Source organism: Myotis daubentonii, chromosome 2 (assembly GCF_963259705.1).
Source record: "Myotis daubentonii chromosome 2, mMyoDau2.1, whole genome shotgun sequence".
Classification (NCBI taxonomy): Eukaryota; Metazoa; Chordata; class Mammalia; order Chiroptera; family Vespertilionidae; genus Myotis; species Myotis daubentonii.
This window is the reverse complement of record NC_081841.1, coordinates 56850070-56865507: the sequence shown is the minus strand read 5'-3', so window position 1 is coordinate 56865507 and position 15438 is coordinate 56850070. Positions and strand designations below refer to the sequence as shown.

Sequence of the window (15438 nt, the reverse complement as noted above, 5' to 3'; positions counted from 1 at the left end):
GTATGAAAAATTTGAAAAATTTTGGAGTCTTCTGACTCCTAATTCAAAGTACCAGCTCTGCCAGTTTCTGACTGTGTGATCTAGAGCCAGTCACTTAAACTTTAACTAGGGGCCCGGTGCACGAAATTCGTGCACTGTGTGTGTGTGTAGTGTCCCTCAGCCCAGCCTGCCCCCTCTCACATACTGGAAGCCCTCAGGCGTTGATCCCCATCACCCTCCAATTGCAGGATTGGCCCCTTGCCCAGGCCTGACGCCTCTGACAGAGGTGTCAGGCCTGGGCAGGGGACCCTCATTCCCCCCCATCACTGGTTCTGCCCCCAGCCCAGGCCTGATGCCTCTGGCCCAGGAATCATGCCTGGGCAGGGGACCCCCAAACCCCTCCGATTGCTGGCTCTGCCCCTTGCCCAGGCCTGATGCCTCGGCCAGAGGCGTAGACCCCCATAACCCTCCGATCGCCTGATTGGCCCCTTGCCCAGGCCTGACGCCTCCGCCAGAGGTGTCAGGCTTGGACAGGGGACCCCCATCTCCCCCTGATCACTGGCTCTGACCCCCGCCCAGGCCTGAGGCCTCTGGCCCAGGAATCATGCCTGGGCAGGGGACCCCCATCTCCCTCTGATCGCTCGCTCCACCCCCCCGCCCAAGCCTGATGCCTCTGACCCAGGCCTGGGCAAGGGGACCATCATATCCCTCCAATCCCCGGCTCCTCCCCCCGCCCAGGCCTGATGCCTCGGCCAGAGGAGTTGACCCTCATCACCCTCCGATCACCAATCACCGGATCGGCCCCTTGACCAGGCCTGAGGCCTCCGGCAGAGGTGTCAGGCCTGGGCAGGGGACCCCCAGCTCCCCGTGGTTGCAGGCTCCGCCCCTGCCCAGGCCTAACGCCTCTCCCCAGGTTGCAGGCTCCGCCCCTGCCCAGGCCTAACGCCTCTGGCCTAGGCGTCCGGCCCGGGCAGCGGGGAACCGCAGCTGCAGCGGCCCCGCGATCGTGGGCTCCGCTTTAGGCCCAGGCAGGGGACCCCTAGCTCCCGGGACTGCCAGCTTCAACCGTGCCCAGCTCCCATCGCTGGCTCCACCCCTACTTCCTGCTATCACTGGCCAGGGCGGCAAAGGCGCCTGATTCTCCGATCATGGCTGGGGGGCAGGGCAAAGGCAGCCCCAGGGCCGCCTTTGCCCTGCCCCCCAGCTCTTAGCTCCCCCCTGGGTTTCCAATCACTGTCAGTGGCAGGGGGCTTCTTCCTGCTTTCCCTTTAGCCTCCCTGCATTGTGCCTACATATGCAAATTAACCGCCATCTTGTTGGCAGTTAACTGCCATCTTAGTTGGCAGTTAATTTGCATAGTCCTGATTAGCCAATGAAAAGAGTAGCGTCGTACGCCAATTACCATTTTTCTCTTTTATTAGTGTAGATAGAAGCCTATAGTGGTTCATCTGCAGATAGTATCTGTCTAACCTACAGGATTGTTGTACAAATGTGGCAGTGTTTCTATGCCAGAATAGGATAGGTACTATCATATCAGAAACATTCATTCTAAAACACTGTTGTTTGCAGAATCACATTTAATATTCAGTTTTCCAAAGGGGAAGAAATTCAGATCTTTCTATGGAGCAAGACATAGGAACTGAGCATAAACAACAGTTCTGTCACTATTGATCTGATTGCACTGAGATGTCCATTACTCGGGCCCTTCTTTCCTGGTTAATCATTACTTCCAAGTCTGGAGACCACTGTCTTTTCCTGGCAATTTGATTTTCTGTTTCCATTCTCCGCTCTAAAATCATAGTCTGTGAGTTGCTGCCATTGTCACATAGTGTGGGAGATGGTTCGGCTACGAGGCTACTCTGCCATCGTGGCCTTTAGGACACCTTCTTAAGCAATGCAGTCTATTCCGGAGGCTGGTGTTTCTGGGCCAAAGATACCATTTGAGTTCTTTGTTCTACTCCCATAGCAGGTTCCTCTTCTACGTTGGCCCTCCAATCCCAACATTTTATTTTGTATACTTAAAAAAACAACAACAAAAATCCCTTACCGGTGTGCCTCGGTTGGTGCATTTTTCATGCACCAAAAGATTGCCGGTTCAATTCCCGGTCGGCACATGCCTGTGTTGTGGGCTCCATCCCCAGTAGGGGTGCGCAGGAGGCAGCCAATCAATGCTTTGCTCTCATGTCAATGTTCCCCCCCTCATTCTCCTCTCTCCCGTCCTCTCTCTCTAAAAATAAATTTTTAAATCTCTTAAAAATAAAGAAATAAAATATATCTTTTTAAAAAAAAAAACACTTCTAGATTCTCCAGGGAGTTGCTTGGGAAGCCAGCTTTGTAATATGCATATATTGCTCTGAATGCTGGAGATTGGTTTGCCTGCTTTACGCTTTATTTTTCTGTCTGTGCTCACAGAAACACTGAATGAGGACGATAAAGCAAAGATGAATAAAATCAAGAAGAAGATGAAGCAGAAGGTACAACGTGGAGAGTGTCAGACTACTACCCAAGGGCAGGTGAGGGACATCAGAGATTACACAGTGGGTTAACATTTCCTTTTTTTTTTTTTTTAATTAAATCTTTATTGTTCAGATTATTACATTTGTTCCTCTTTTTTCCCCCCCATAACTCCCCTCTTCCCAGTTCCCGCCCCACCCTCCGCCCTCACTCCCCACCCACTGTCCTCATCCATAGGTGCACGATTTTTGTCCAGTCTCTTCCCGAATCTCCCACACCCCTTTCCCCCCCAAGAATAGTCAGTCCATTCCCTTTCTATGTCCCTGATTCTATTATAATCACCAGTTCATTCTGTTCATCAGATTATTTATTCACTTGATTCTTAGATTCACTTGTTGATAGATGCATATTTGTTGTTCATAATTTGTATCTTTACCTTTTTCTTCCTCTTCCTCTTCCTCTTCTTAAAGGATACCTTTCAGCATTTCATATAATCCTGGTTTGGTGGTGATGAATTCCTTTAGCTTTTCCTTATCTGTGAAGCTCTTTATCTGACCTTCAACATTTCCTATTAACCAGTTATTTCCTACATCTGGCAACCTCCATGTAGCCAGCATACCTTGATTACGTGGAATTTTGAGGGGCTTGACTTAGAGAATTGGGCTTGTTCAAGATGAATGTGGGCATCTCCAGGGTGAGAGAAAGAATCCATTTCCAACCCCTTATCCCATCTCTCACCTCTCCTCCCCAGCATCCTTGTCTTTTTGGAATCCTAGCCCAAGCAGAGATGCTTTCAGAGTTTGAGGAGAAATGACTTCCCTTATGGTTTACAGGCCAGAAACAAGCGGAAACAAGAGACCAAGAGCTTAAAGCAGAAGGAAGCTAAGAAGAAATCCAAGGTAGGTGCATGTACACACAAGTATAACTTTGAAGTCACCAAACTGATTTTGCAAGACATATGTGAGTTGGTCTTTTTTTATAGTTGTTTCTGAGCTCTGGGGTGGGAGGCAGGGGAATAGGGAAGGGTGGTGACTGGAATTTTTATGGCACTGTTAATTCCTCTCTCCTTTGTGTGGATAGGCTGAGAAGGTAAAGACAAAGCAGGAAAAACTGAAAGAAAAGGTTAAGAGGGAGAAGAAGGAGAAGGTCAAAACGAAGGAAAAGGAGGAGCTGGCCAAAGCCAAGCCAGCCTGTAAAGCAGATAAAACACAGGTCACGCAGAGGTGCTTGGAGGAGCGGCAGAGGCAGCAGATGATCTTGGAGGAGATGAAGAAGCCCACAGAGGATATGTGTCTGACTGACCACCAGGTAGTGAGGGGTCCTGGGTCCTGGAGGGGCCAGTTGTGAAGACACTTGGATTAAGGAAGACAGACTGTGGCCTTCCAGCCTTTGACAGAACCCCCTACCGCTTTTATCCTTACAGCCTCTGCCTGACTTCTCACACATCCCTGGTCTGATCCTGCCTAGCGAGACCTTCTCAGACTGCCTGACCATTGTGGAGTTTCTGCACAGCTTCGGCAAGGTGCTGGGCTTTGACCCTGCCAAGGATGTACCTAGTTTAGGGGTCCTGCAAGAAGGACTCCTGTATCAAGGCGACAGTGTGGGCGAGGTGCAAGATCTGCTGGTGCGGCTCCTGAAGGCTGCACTCTATGATCCTGGCTTGCCCTCCCACTGTCAGGTGAGATCCTTTCCAAGGCAGGCTGGGAGGCCTGGGATCCAATGCCTTTTCTCAGTTTTGCTCTCTCTTTAAGTTAAACATATGAAAGCACCTCCCTTAAGTGATTGGGACAAATGAAGAGAGAGATAATTTGTTTTCCTTGTATTTTTCCCTTCTGTATCATTTTTCTTCTTGACCTCCCTCTGCTTATTTTGTTCATCTTTCTTTTACTGCTTTTCTTTTGCACCTTTGCTTTGTCCTCTCTCATCTTGTCCTAGCAACTTTCATTCTTTTCCTATCTTAACCCCAGTTCTCTCCTATATTTTCCTCTTCCAGATTCATGCAACTTGAGTTGTTCCTCCTTCTCTTAACTTCCATTATGTTCTCCTCCAAACAGTCCTTAAAGATCTTGGGGGAAAAGCTGTCAGAGATCCCACTGACGAGAGACAATGTATCTGAGATCCTGCGCTGCTTCCTCATGGCATATGGAGTGGAGCCAGTCCTCTGTGAGCGCCTACGCACCCAGCCATTTCAGGCCCAGCCACCCCAACAGAAAGCTGCTGTCCTGGCCTTCCTTGTACATGAGCTCAATGGCTCCACCCTCATCATCAAGTGAGGAGCAGGGGTGGGGGTGGTGATTGTATGCCTGGGTCAGAATCAGACAGGGAGGGGTTCAGCCATCTAGAGTCCTAGGTGATGTGTATCCACTGCCAGGCTCTGAAGGTGCTAGAGTGACCTGGGACCGAATCTTAGTGCCTTCCCCAGAGAACCTAAGACTTCCTCTGCCATTTGTTCAATCTAGGCTTTAGGCTGCAGCCCCTTTTCCCTTAAACTTCCCTTTTTTGTGTGTGCCACCAGGTTACCTCAAAATCCCATTCCCTTTTCTCTTGCAGTGAGATTGACAAGACTCTGGAGAGTATGTCCAACTACAGGAAAAACAAGTGGATTGTTGAAGGCCGACTCCGGAGGTAGGGAAAGGACAGAGGGTAGGGTCCAGAGGGAGAAAGGGAGAAAGGGGAAGCTTAGTCAGGGCTTTTGCCCAGATTTTGATGCTTCTTAGTCCCTCCCCTGAGGTTGGAACCTTACCCCAGGGCTCAGGATTCCAGGTATTCCTTTTGTGGTAATATCACATTCCTCACCGTAATTTCCTTTAATCTCGATTTCAAGACTGAAAACTGCTCTGGCCAAGCGAACTGGGCGGACTGAAGTAGAGATGCAGGGGCTAGAGGAAGGCCTAGGGCGGAGGCGCAGCTCCCGGATCACGGAGGAGACCAGTGGCATGGAAGAGGAGGAGGAGGAGGAGAGTACAGCAGCTGTCCATGGCCGGAGGGGTCGAAGAGATGGAGAGGTACTAGCCTCAGACCAAGGCATAGTGGAGCTGGGAAATGGAATATAGTTGACTCTTAAACAACATGGGTTTGCACTGTGCGGGTCCACTTACACGCAGATTTCTAAAAATAAATATACAGCCCTAGCTGGTTTGGCTAAGTGGATAGAGCATCAGCCAGTGGACCAAGGAGTCACGGGTTTGATTCCAGTCAAGGGCACGTATCTTGGTTGCAAGCTCCTCCCTGGCCCAGGCCCTGGTCAGGGCTTGTGCAGAAAACAACCCATTGATGGCTTTCCCTCACATCAGTGTTTCTCTCTGTCTTTTCCTCTCTTCCTCTCTCCCTAAAAATCAATGGAAAAATATCCTCGGGTGAGGAGTAACAAAAATAACAATAATAATAATAAAAATAAACATACAGTCAGTCCTCCATATACATAGGTTATATCTATGGATTCAATCAACTTTGGATTGAAAACTATATATTTTCAGTCCGCAGTTTGGAGTCTGAGTGTATGCATTATTTTACATGAGAGACTTGAGCATCTGTGGATTTTGATATCTGTGGGGTGTCCTGAAACCAATCCCCTGCAGATACCAAGGAACAATTGTAGTTTAGTTTTAGGGGAGTAAAAAATTATTTTTGAATTTTTTACTGTGGGGAAGGAGGGTGTCAGCATTTTTTTGTTGTTAATCCTCATCTGAGGATATTTTTCCATTGATTTTTAGAGAGAGTGGAAGGGACAAGGAGAGACAGAGAGAGGGAGACACATCAGTTGGTTGCTTCCCGCACGAGCCCTGACAAGGGCCAGGTACATGCAACCGAGGTACATGGCCTTGACCGGAATCGAACCTGGGACCCTTCAGTCCGCGGGCTGATGCTCTGTCCTCTGAGCCAAACCGGCTAGGTCTGGGTGTCAGCGTTTTTAACTTGTCATTATTCAAGGGTTAAATGCATTTCTCTTTCTTAAATCTGATCATTCCTTTTCTCTTGTCCCCTTGTTTCTTCTCCAGGTTGATGTCACAGCATCTAGCATCCCAGAGCTAGAACGCCAGATAGAAAAACTCAGCAAGGTATTATGCTTCTAACCTCCCAGGAGCTGGAGATACAGGCTGGGCGAGAATTGTTCACCTTATGAGTTGGGCCCAGATGGTATCAATTTTATAGGGAAGCTGAGAACTAGTGCTCTTCTCCCATATACTGAATGAAATCACCACTGTCACTCTGGAAATATGTTTTTTATTCATCTTCCTTTTCCATTGTCTACCCAGCGTCAGCTCTTCTTTCGAAAAAAGCTGCTTCACTCATCCCAGATGCTTCGGGCATTTTCCTTGGGTCAGGACCGCTACAGACGCAACTACTGGGTGTTGCCCTATTTGGCTGGTATCTTTGTGGAAGGAACAGAGGGGAGCTTAGGTAGGTGTGTCATGGGAGCCTGAATTGAGACCTATTGAACAAAAGTTCAGTAATTCCTTTTCCTTTGCCTAGTCACTTAGGTGTCTTTCATTGTATGAGAATCAGTATTCCATAGTGGTTAAGAGCATAGGCTGTAGAGGAAGACCGCTTGTGTACCTGCTCTGCCATTTACCAGCTGTATACTTTAGTTTCCTAATTTATCAAATGGAGATAATAGTATATATATTTCATAGGAGTATTGAGAGGTTTAAAATTAGTTAATGTTCTTAGAGCTTGGCACATAGTTGGTTCTTCATAAATGTTAGCTTACAGTTATACTGCTGCTGATTACTTGGGAGAATAGTATTTCCTTCCCAGATACTGTGTTCATTGGCATATAAGTCCCAGTAGAATCTCATTAGGACCAAGAGGAAAAGAAAGTGTATATCCTGCATCTATACACCCTTTTTCTCTCTTCTTATGTGTCGGTGTATGTCTTAAGCTCTTCACTTTTCTTTGCAGTTCCTGAGGATATGATAAAGCAGGAAACTGACTCCTTAAAAGTGGCTTCCCACGCAGCACCCAGCCCCGCCCCCTTTTCTCTGAAGAGGGAATTAGCTGGCTCCAGCACCTCTGCCAGTTCTCCTGCCCGGGCCCGAGGCCGACCTCGGAAAACCAAGCCTGAGTCTATGCAACCTAGGCACCTTAAGTCTCCTGTCAGCTGTCAGGCCTCAGAAGAGCCCCAAGTCCAACTTCAGCCCGAGACTCAACCCTACCCTCCGCTTCAGGCTTATGCCCAACCCCAGCTTCAGTCCCAGCCTGTAACCCATAATGGATTCCTGGAGCCAGAAGGCTCGCTTTTGTCTCTGGGTCAGAGCCAGCATGACCTCAGCCAGTCAGCCTTCCTGTCTTGGCTGAGCCAGACTCAGAGCCACGGCTCCCTGCTGAGCAGCTCAGTCCTCACACCTGATAGCAGCCCTGGAAAACTGGACCCGACGCCATCACAGCCTCTGGAGGAGCCAGAGCCTGAAGAGGCAGAATCCAGCGCTGAGTCCCAAGCCCCCTGGTGTGACCTCTCGGCCCAGATGCTCTGCAACGCTGCCCCCACCCCACCCCCTGCGGCTTCTGAGGACCAGTCCACGCCCTCCCCTCAGCCACCTGTCTCCTCCAAGCCAGTAAGTAGCCAGGATTAGTGGTGTGCACCTGACCTCCTCTTGCCTCAGGCTCCATTGCCTGGCTGTGGACTGTTGCTAAGATTGGGGGAAGGAATAGGTAGCCATTAGGGTCCTATAAACATGAAAAACCCTCATCCCCTATGTTTCATCTCATGCACAGGTGAATAGGCCCAGTGCGGCCAGCCCCTGTTCTCCAGTGCAGCGCTCTTCCACCCCCTTGCCTGGGGTGGCTCCTAAAAGGCGAACAGGAGACCCTGGCGAAACATCACAGAGTCCCAAAGGGCTGGGACAGCCAAAACGGAGAGGGAGACCTCCCAGCAAGTTCTTCAAACAGATGGAGCAGCGTTACCTAAACCAGCTGACAGCCCAGCCTGTTCCTCCTGGTGAGCGACCTTGGGGTGCAGTGGGGTAATAGTACAGGTAGGAGTGGCATCAGATGTGGGCTGTGTGATTCATGCTGGTGCCCACCCCACCCCAAATACATCAATTCTGTCCACAGAGATGTGCTCAGGCTGGTGGTGGATCCGAGATCCTGAGACATTGGATGCCACGCTCAAGGCCCTGCACCCACGAGGCATCCGAGAGAAGGCCCTTCACAAACACCTCAATAAGCACAGGGACTTCTTGAAGGAAGTCTGCCTGCGGCCCTTAACTGGTAAGATGCTTGGACCCAGCCTGAGCTTCAGAGCCTAAGTAAATGCTGAATTGCTGCCGTGTACAATGGCCTGGTGGCCTTTCACTCTGTGCTCTGTCTTCTCAGATTCCATCTTTGAGCCCAGTCAGTTATCTGCTTTTCAAGAAGGGGTTATGAGCTGGTCCCCCAAAGAGAAGACGTATGAGACAGACCTGGCTGTGCTTCAGTGGGTAGAGGAGCTGGAACAGCGGGTCATCCTGTCTGACCTGCAGATTCGGGTACACAGGCTGGCACTGGGCAGGGGGTTGTTGAAGGGTGTTACTCTCTTGGGAAAAATATGTGGGTCTCTCCTTCACAAGTGATCTCCTGTGACCATAATGGGTCACATTTTTCTTTATGCTTAATTTTCTTTACAATGAGGAGTTCTATCCCTCTCTCCCACCTGCAGGGCTGGGCATGTCCTAGCCCAGACTCTGTTCGCGAAGACTTGGCCTACTGTGAGCACCTACCTGACTCCCAGGAGGATATCACCTGGAGAGGTCGAGGCAGGGAAGGACTCGCCCCCCAGCGTAAAACTACCAACCCTCTGGACCTGGCTGTGATGCGACTGGCTGCCCTGGAGCAGAATGTGGAGCGGCGGTACCTACGGGAGCCCCTCTGGCCAGCTCATGAGGTTGTGCTAGAGAAGGCCCTGCTCAGCACACCCAGTGCTGCCCCTCAGTGCACCACTGCAGAGATGTGAGTGTCCCCTCTCCCCTCCCAATTCTTGGTCTTGGGAAGAAGTTTAATGGATTCTACTCATCCAAAGATCACCACTTTCTCCCTCCAGATCATATGAGATCACCCCTCGCATTCGGACCTGGCGCCAGACACTGGAGCGGTGTCGGAGTGCATCCCAGGTGTGCTTGTGCCTGGGCCAGCTGGAGAGGTCCATTGCCTGGGAGAAGTCCGTCAACAAAGTGGTAAGAGGCTGGGAGAGCCTGGGAAGGCTGGGGAGCCAATCAGCGCAAGTGGGTGGGGTCACTGCAGAAGGAGGCTCACCCTGCCTTCTCACAACCTTGGTCTAGACCTGTCTAGTGTGCCGGAAAGGTGACAACGATGAGTTTCTTCTGCTCTGTGATGGGTGTGACCGTGGCTGCCACATATACTGCCATCGGCCCAAGATGGAAACTGTTCCAGAGGGAGATTGGTTCTGTGCTGTCTGTTTGGCCCAGGTAAGCCTTCTGCTCTCTCATTCCCACTCCTAAGCAGAAGTCAGAGATTTTCTTTCTCATCCTATTGACTACCAACCCTACAAATACCATTTTCCCCACGCCTCAGTCTGTCGTTGGAAAGATCTTCCAACTAGGTGCTAGGAGACCTTGGGTTCCTGAGTGCTGTTCCTCCTTTGGACAAGTCACATAGATTTTATAGCCTCACTTGCTTTCTTCTGTGAAATGGGAGTGATTATACTTTCCCCTTTGCCTACTATATTGGGTTACGTGAATAAATTCACATGCTGCCGTATGTGTGAAAGTATTTGGAAGCTGATCACACTTAGACATGTAGGAATTGTAATGAACTGGAGGGCATGCCAAGTACATCTTCAGATGTTGCTGATCTCATCTTTCTCTACCTGTAGCAGGTAGAAGGAGAATTCACTCAGAAGCCTGGCTTCCCAAAACGAGGCCAGAAGCGGAAAAGTACTTACGTGCTGAACTTCCCAGAGGGTGATGGCCGCCAACGCCGTGTACTGTCGAGGGGCCGAGAAAGCCCAGCAGTGCCTCGGTACTCGGAGGAAGGGCTGTCACCATCGAAGCGGCGTCGGCTCTCCATGCGGAACCATCACAGTGATCTCACATTTTGCGAGTGAGTTGGGTGATTCTGTGGACCATCGGCTCTACCTTTACCAGAGGAAAAGGCGGGGAGGGTCAGTGTATCTGCTTCCTGAGATGCAGCCATCACTGTCCCTTTCATGGTAGGATTATCCTGATGGAGATGGAGTCCCATGATGCAGCCTGGCCTTTTCTGGAGCCTGTGAACCCACGTTTGGTGAGTGGGTACCGCCGCATTATCAAAAACCCTATGGATTTCTCCACCATGCGGGAGCGGCTGCTCCGAGGAGGGTGAGTAGACATCAGCACCTCTCCCGACTCCTCTGGTACTGCTCCGCCTCCTGCCCAACTCACAGCTTGGTCTCCCCTGCCCAGGTACACCAGCTCAGAGGAGTTTGCGGCTGATGCGCTTCTGGTCTTTGACAACTGCCAGACCTTCAATGAGGATGACTCTGAAGTGGGAAAGGCTGGGCACATCATGCGACGCTTCTTTGAGAGCCGCTGGGAGGAGTTTTATCAGGGAAAACAGGCCAATCTGTGAGGCAAAGGTGGTGGGGAGTCACCTGTGGCATCTCTCCGCACCTTCCAAACAAAAACCTGCCATTCTCACCTGCTGATGCTGCCCTGGGGCCCGACTCAAATCTGATATATACATATATATCTGCTATTTGACTCTACCTTTGGCAGCACCCTATCCTCTTATCCCTACACCCCTTCTCCCTTTCCTCCTCTTGCTCCTCAAATAAGAGGGGCAGAAATGAGGTCCTTCTGGACTGAAAGCCAAAAAAAGAAAGAAAAAAATAATTTTCCTTTCTGTTTTATTTCCTAATTAAAAATGAGGAGGAGGAAAGAAGTCCCTACTTCCTCCCCCAGATCCCTCTCCTTCCCTGTACATGCCCCAGCATTCTGGGGCTGTTTAACAATAGCAATAGTTCTAGTGAATGTGTGAAACCGAGAAACACTCTGTACTGTGTGTGGACCCGCAGTGACGGCCAGTAAAGTGGACTTAATTCCCAAGTGTGTCGAGCCGGACACCGGGCCCTGAACATGCTGCTTCCATGTTCAGTCCCTCCCTTGCTTCTCACTTGCTCTCAGTTTTTCACCTTCCCTCCCCTTTCAGATTTTCTGTCATCCAATAATGTAAAACTATCGTGTACGGGTTCCTTCATTCTTTTCCAAATCTTTTTTCCCTTCAGAGGAAAAACGAAGTTCAGAGGTCCCTGTCTTTCTGTCCTCATCTTCTGCCAATAGCTATCCCCTCTCATGTGTTGGGTACTCCTCACATGCTGAGTTTCTAGCCTCTTCTGAAACTCAGTAGCTGGGAGAGGACAGGGAGGCACCCTGGACCCTGGGCCTTGCAGCCTCCTTCCCCACCTCTTACCCAAACCTCCCTCTTGGGAACTCCTCAGGGACAACTACTGCTGAGTTTGGGCGCACCCCAAGATGGAGGCCAGGTAGCAACCTACTGGCCTGAGGTTGTGTGTGTGTGTGTGTGTGTGTGTGTGTGTGTGTGTGTAAGTGTGTAAGAGAGAACACTGTTAATTGTGCCCCTGTATTGTTTGAAGGCATCCATTCAATTTCCTCAACTCTCTGTTTTTAGTCCCATCTTTCCCATTGTTCAAACCATCATATTTTTGTCTTTGGGAAACCACAGGAACAGTTTTTCTGGGTACAAGGCTGTGGCTCTTCTCTCTCCCAGTCATTTCTGTTCCAGCCTCTAAACTGTGCAATCTTTCAACAGGAACTCCCTCTCCTTTCAGTAGCGTTGAGTCTTAGCTTTTGCAGGGAGAGGGGTAGAACTGGATTTTTCCTAATCCCATGAGCTTCTGGGGGTTTAGTTGTGCTTTCCTTCCCTTATCTACTTCCTACCCCAGGACCCTTCCCTGCAGCAGAGAACCTGGAGCACAAAGAGTAGGAGGAGGGGTTTTGGGTCCACCACTGCCCTGCATGTGACCGTTCAAGTTAAGCCCCAACGTGTGAGAGGAAAGCTGCTAACTCCCAGCTATAGCCATGGGGCCCAGCCCCCTGCTTTCCTGCTCAGCAGAGCCCCTCCCATCAGAAATTACGGGTACTTGCACTGGGGAGGTGGCTGCTGGCTGGCCCAAGCAGAGAGCTAAGGCACCCAGGAAATGTTCCATTGGGGGAGGGTGCAGTGAGGTGGGGTATTCCTTGTACTTCTGGCAGCACTGAATAGCCACGGGGTGGGGGGCAGCGTAGGTCCTGGGGCAGCCCTTTCTTACTCCTTTATGCCCCTTCTCCCCCATAGCCTATTTCTAAAGTCGCCTTTTCTGTCAGATAAACCTCAAAACTTTTAATTTTATTCGAGATTTTTTTTTTGCTTTTAAATAAGAGGTGGATTGAAGAATATTTGAATTGACTTTATATTATGCATAAATATTTATATTTTATCTAAATAACTGCGCTGTAACAAACTTTGTGTTAGTCAAACGTTTGAAACTGTTATAGTTGGGGCTCTTCTTTTCTCCCCATGGCAGTTTTCCCCTGGTGTAAAATGTCCTAAAGTAATTTTATTGTTGGAGGCAAGGTAGACAGGGGAGTGAAATCTCAATTGTTCCTACTTTGTGTTCCTCTCCCAGCTCCATCTCTTTCCCTAGGGACCAGGCACTCTTAAGGTGGGGTGGAGTCCCAGCCTCAGTTTGCAGTGTGGGGGCTGGGGGGGTGGTGGAGTAGGGCATGATCAAAGGGGCCATTTCTCACTTTTCTTTCCTCCTCTTCACTGCCCCTTGAGCTAGGTGGATTTTCTCTTGATAAATAAGAGTATTTGGTAGGGAAGGCAGGTTAAAAAAAACACAAAAAACTCACTCCCTACTCCTTTGTTTCCCCTCCCCCATCAGTCTGGTAACAGGAAGAAACCACACCATCAACACCAACCAGTTTCCACGTTCCTTTTACATCAAAAGGGACTTGACTTTTTATATAACCAAATGTGGTGTTTTAGTGACTTTTTGATAATGTACAGTTTTTTGTGAATTTAAATTTATTTCTTTCTATATTTTTAGGACCAACCTCATTTTTAATAAGGTTTAAAAAAAGAAAAAAAAGTCTAGAGAAAAAACTCCTGTTTTTGCCATGTGATGTTCCACAAGTGCAGCTGTAGAAAAGTGCTTGTCAGTTGAATAAAAACCACATTTGATAGAGATTCACAAGACTCTGTGTATTTATCTTCCCTTCAACATCGGTTCTCACGTTTGCCGAGAGGGGAACACAAGGTGTGAGGGTGAGGATGACTGGTTTGGTGTAGGAGACAGCAGGCAGGACAGCAACATGCTCTTAACCTTCCAAGGTTTATCCCAAACCTCCAGGCTCGGCCCTTCCTGTACAGGAGGTAATCCCAGCAGCAGAAGTTCTGCTCCTGGGATCGCAACGGGATCCCAGTGCCTCAGGCCAAGGTGCTGGAGCAACACGGAACTCTGTGCCTGGTTCCTCCCTGTGCGACGGGGCTTTGGCCTCCTAAGCTGCCCCCTGTATTCCCGTAGTAGCAAGTGTGGGCCCATCACCAGCTTCCAGCTTCCACCCATGGATAAGACACCTGGAGGCAGATGTTCGTGTTTTATGTTTTATTTAAAAACAAAGGTTGAAATGAGACAAAATGAAGCTCTACCAAATTGTAGGGGAGGAACATGAGAATACCAAAGGTCAGAAAAGGAAGAATAAGCTAAATGGGCGGCACAGGCATAGACTTGGGAAGAGGCTAAAACTAGAAGCCTCTGGATAAAGAGAAGGCGTGTTTGAGAACAAATGAAGCTTTTTTCCTGTCCAAGGTGCTAAGTGCATGCAAGAGAGCACTCATCACCCAAAAGGTGTGTGTGAGGGGGCAGGACACCAGTCGTGGGGAGAAGACGTGGCTGGAAAGCTGTACACCCTCCAGGCTAGAAGTTTCATTTTGGTGACCCTCTAACCCAACTGTGGGCAAACTACAGCCCACGGGCCGGATTCGGCCCGTTTGAAATGAATAAAACTAAAAAAAAAAAAAAGACCGTACCCTTTTACGTAATGATGTTTACTTTGAATTTATATTAGTTCACACAAACACTCCATCCATGCTTTTGTTCCGGCCCTCCGGCCCAGTTTAAGAACCCATTGTGGCCCTCGAGTCAAAAAGTTTGCCCACCCCTGCACCTACATGGAATAAGATGGAGAAGGAACAGTCTGTTCACAAATGCCCTCTTTGGTGCTTGCTTACCTTCTCAGCGACATGGCAGCCACTGGCCAAGTCACCGAGAGTCTGAGCTCGGCTCTGTCCCATGTGTTCCTAGGCCAGGCTGTCGTTAGTTACCCCTGGCCCACCACAGCAAGACCTAGGGGAGCCTGCACACTGTTCTAGGGTGACCAGAATGTTGGCACTTGGATCATGAACCATTTCTAGGCCCCAGCTTCCTAACACTCATGAAGGTCAGAAAGAGTAGAGGAAAGCAGGTATTAAGCCTTCGTCCTCCTAAGAAAGGAAGGGGGAAAGCTGAGTCAATATGAGGGTTCTGTTAATGCTTGGAAGGACCTAAAATGCAGGTAAGCACAGAAATGGAGTAGTTGGCTTAAGAGGGAATTGGGGAGAATAGGACAAGGCGTAAGATTGAGGACCTAGCCCTTACAGGTTGACTTTCGTAACACCACCCTTTTGCTCTGAAGCTAGTCTATCAGAGCCGGGGGCAAGTTTAGACCTGATTCCCCATCCAAGTTTATTGCTCTTGGAAAAGGTCGAAGTGCAATGCTGCCGCTCTACCAGAGGTGGAGCACACGTGTGAGCAGCAGTGACTTATTTTTTTTTCCAGAAAACTAGATCTCTGCCCAGGACCCCACAGCATTCCATTCCAGCAAGGCCTTACAGCACCTTTGTGCTGCCAAGTACCAACCCACACAGAGGCCCCCAAAGGGCTGACACTGCAGCAGCAGGGAGTGAGCATTGCAGGCCCGAGGAGGTGAAAGAGTTCACTGATCCGTAAGTTAGAAAAGGAAGAGAAATGAAACTGGGCTGCAGTGGCCC

The 15438-nt window shown here is 49.5% G+C and overlaps 1 protein-coding gene across 1 annotated transcript in view; it reads left to right on the top strand.

Annotated features, from left to right (window-relative positions):
- Positions 1-13596, top strand: part of BAZ2A (bromodomain adjacent to zinc finger domain 2A) — a 41196-nt gene extending 27600 nt beyond the window's left edge. The window contains exons 11-29 of the mRNA XM_059683282.1: positions 2392-2492; positions 3267-3332; positions 3514-3741; positions 3857-4111; positions 4488-4702; positions 4984-5058; positions 5258-5438; positions 6432-6491; positions 6690-6834; positions 7336-7988; positions 8149-8371; positions 8488-8643; positions 8749-8900; positions 9071-9360; positions 9452-9584; positions 9690-9836; positions 10244-10470; positions 10584-10727; positions 10812-13596. Coding sequence (XP_059539265.1) covers positions 2392-2492; positions 3267-3332; positions 3514-3741; positions 3857-4111; positions 4488-4702; positions 4984-5058; positions 5258-5438; positions 6432-6491; positions 6690-6834; positions 7336-7988; positions 8149-8371; positions 8488-8643; positions 8749-8900; positions 9071-9360; positions 9452-9584; positions 9690-9836; positions 10244-10470; positions 10584-10727; positions 10812-10977 — 3617 coding nt within the window. The 3' untranslated portion in view covers positions 10978-13596. The remainder of the gene's footprint in view (positions 1-2391; positions 2493-3266; positions 3333-3513; positions 3742-3856; positions 4112-4487; positions 4703-4983; positions 5059-5257; positions 5439-6431; positions 6492-6689; positions 6835-7335; positions 7989-8148; positions 8372-8487; positions 8644-8748; positions 8901-9070; positions 9361-9451; positions 9585-9689; positions 9837-10243; positions 10471-10583; positions 10728-10811) is intronic.
- The last annotated feature ends 1842 nt before the right edge of the window (positions 13597-15438 follow it).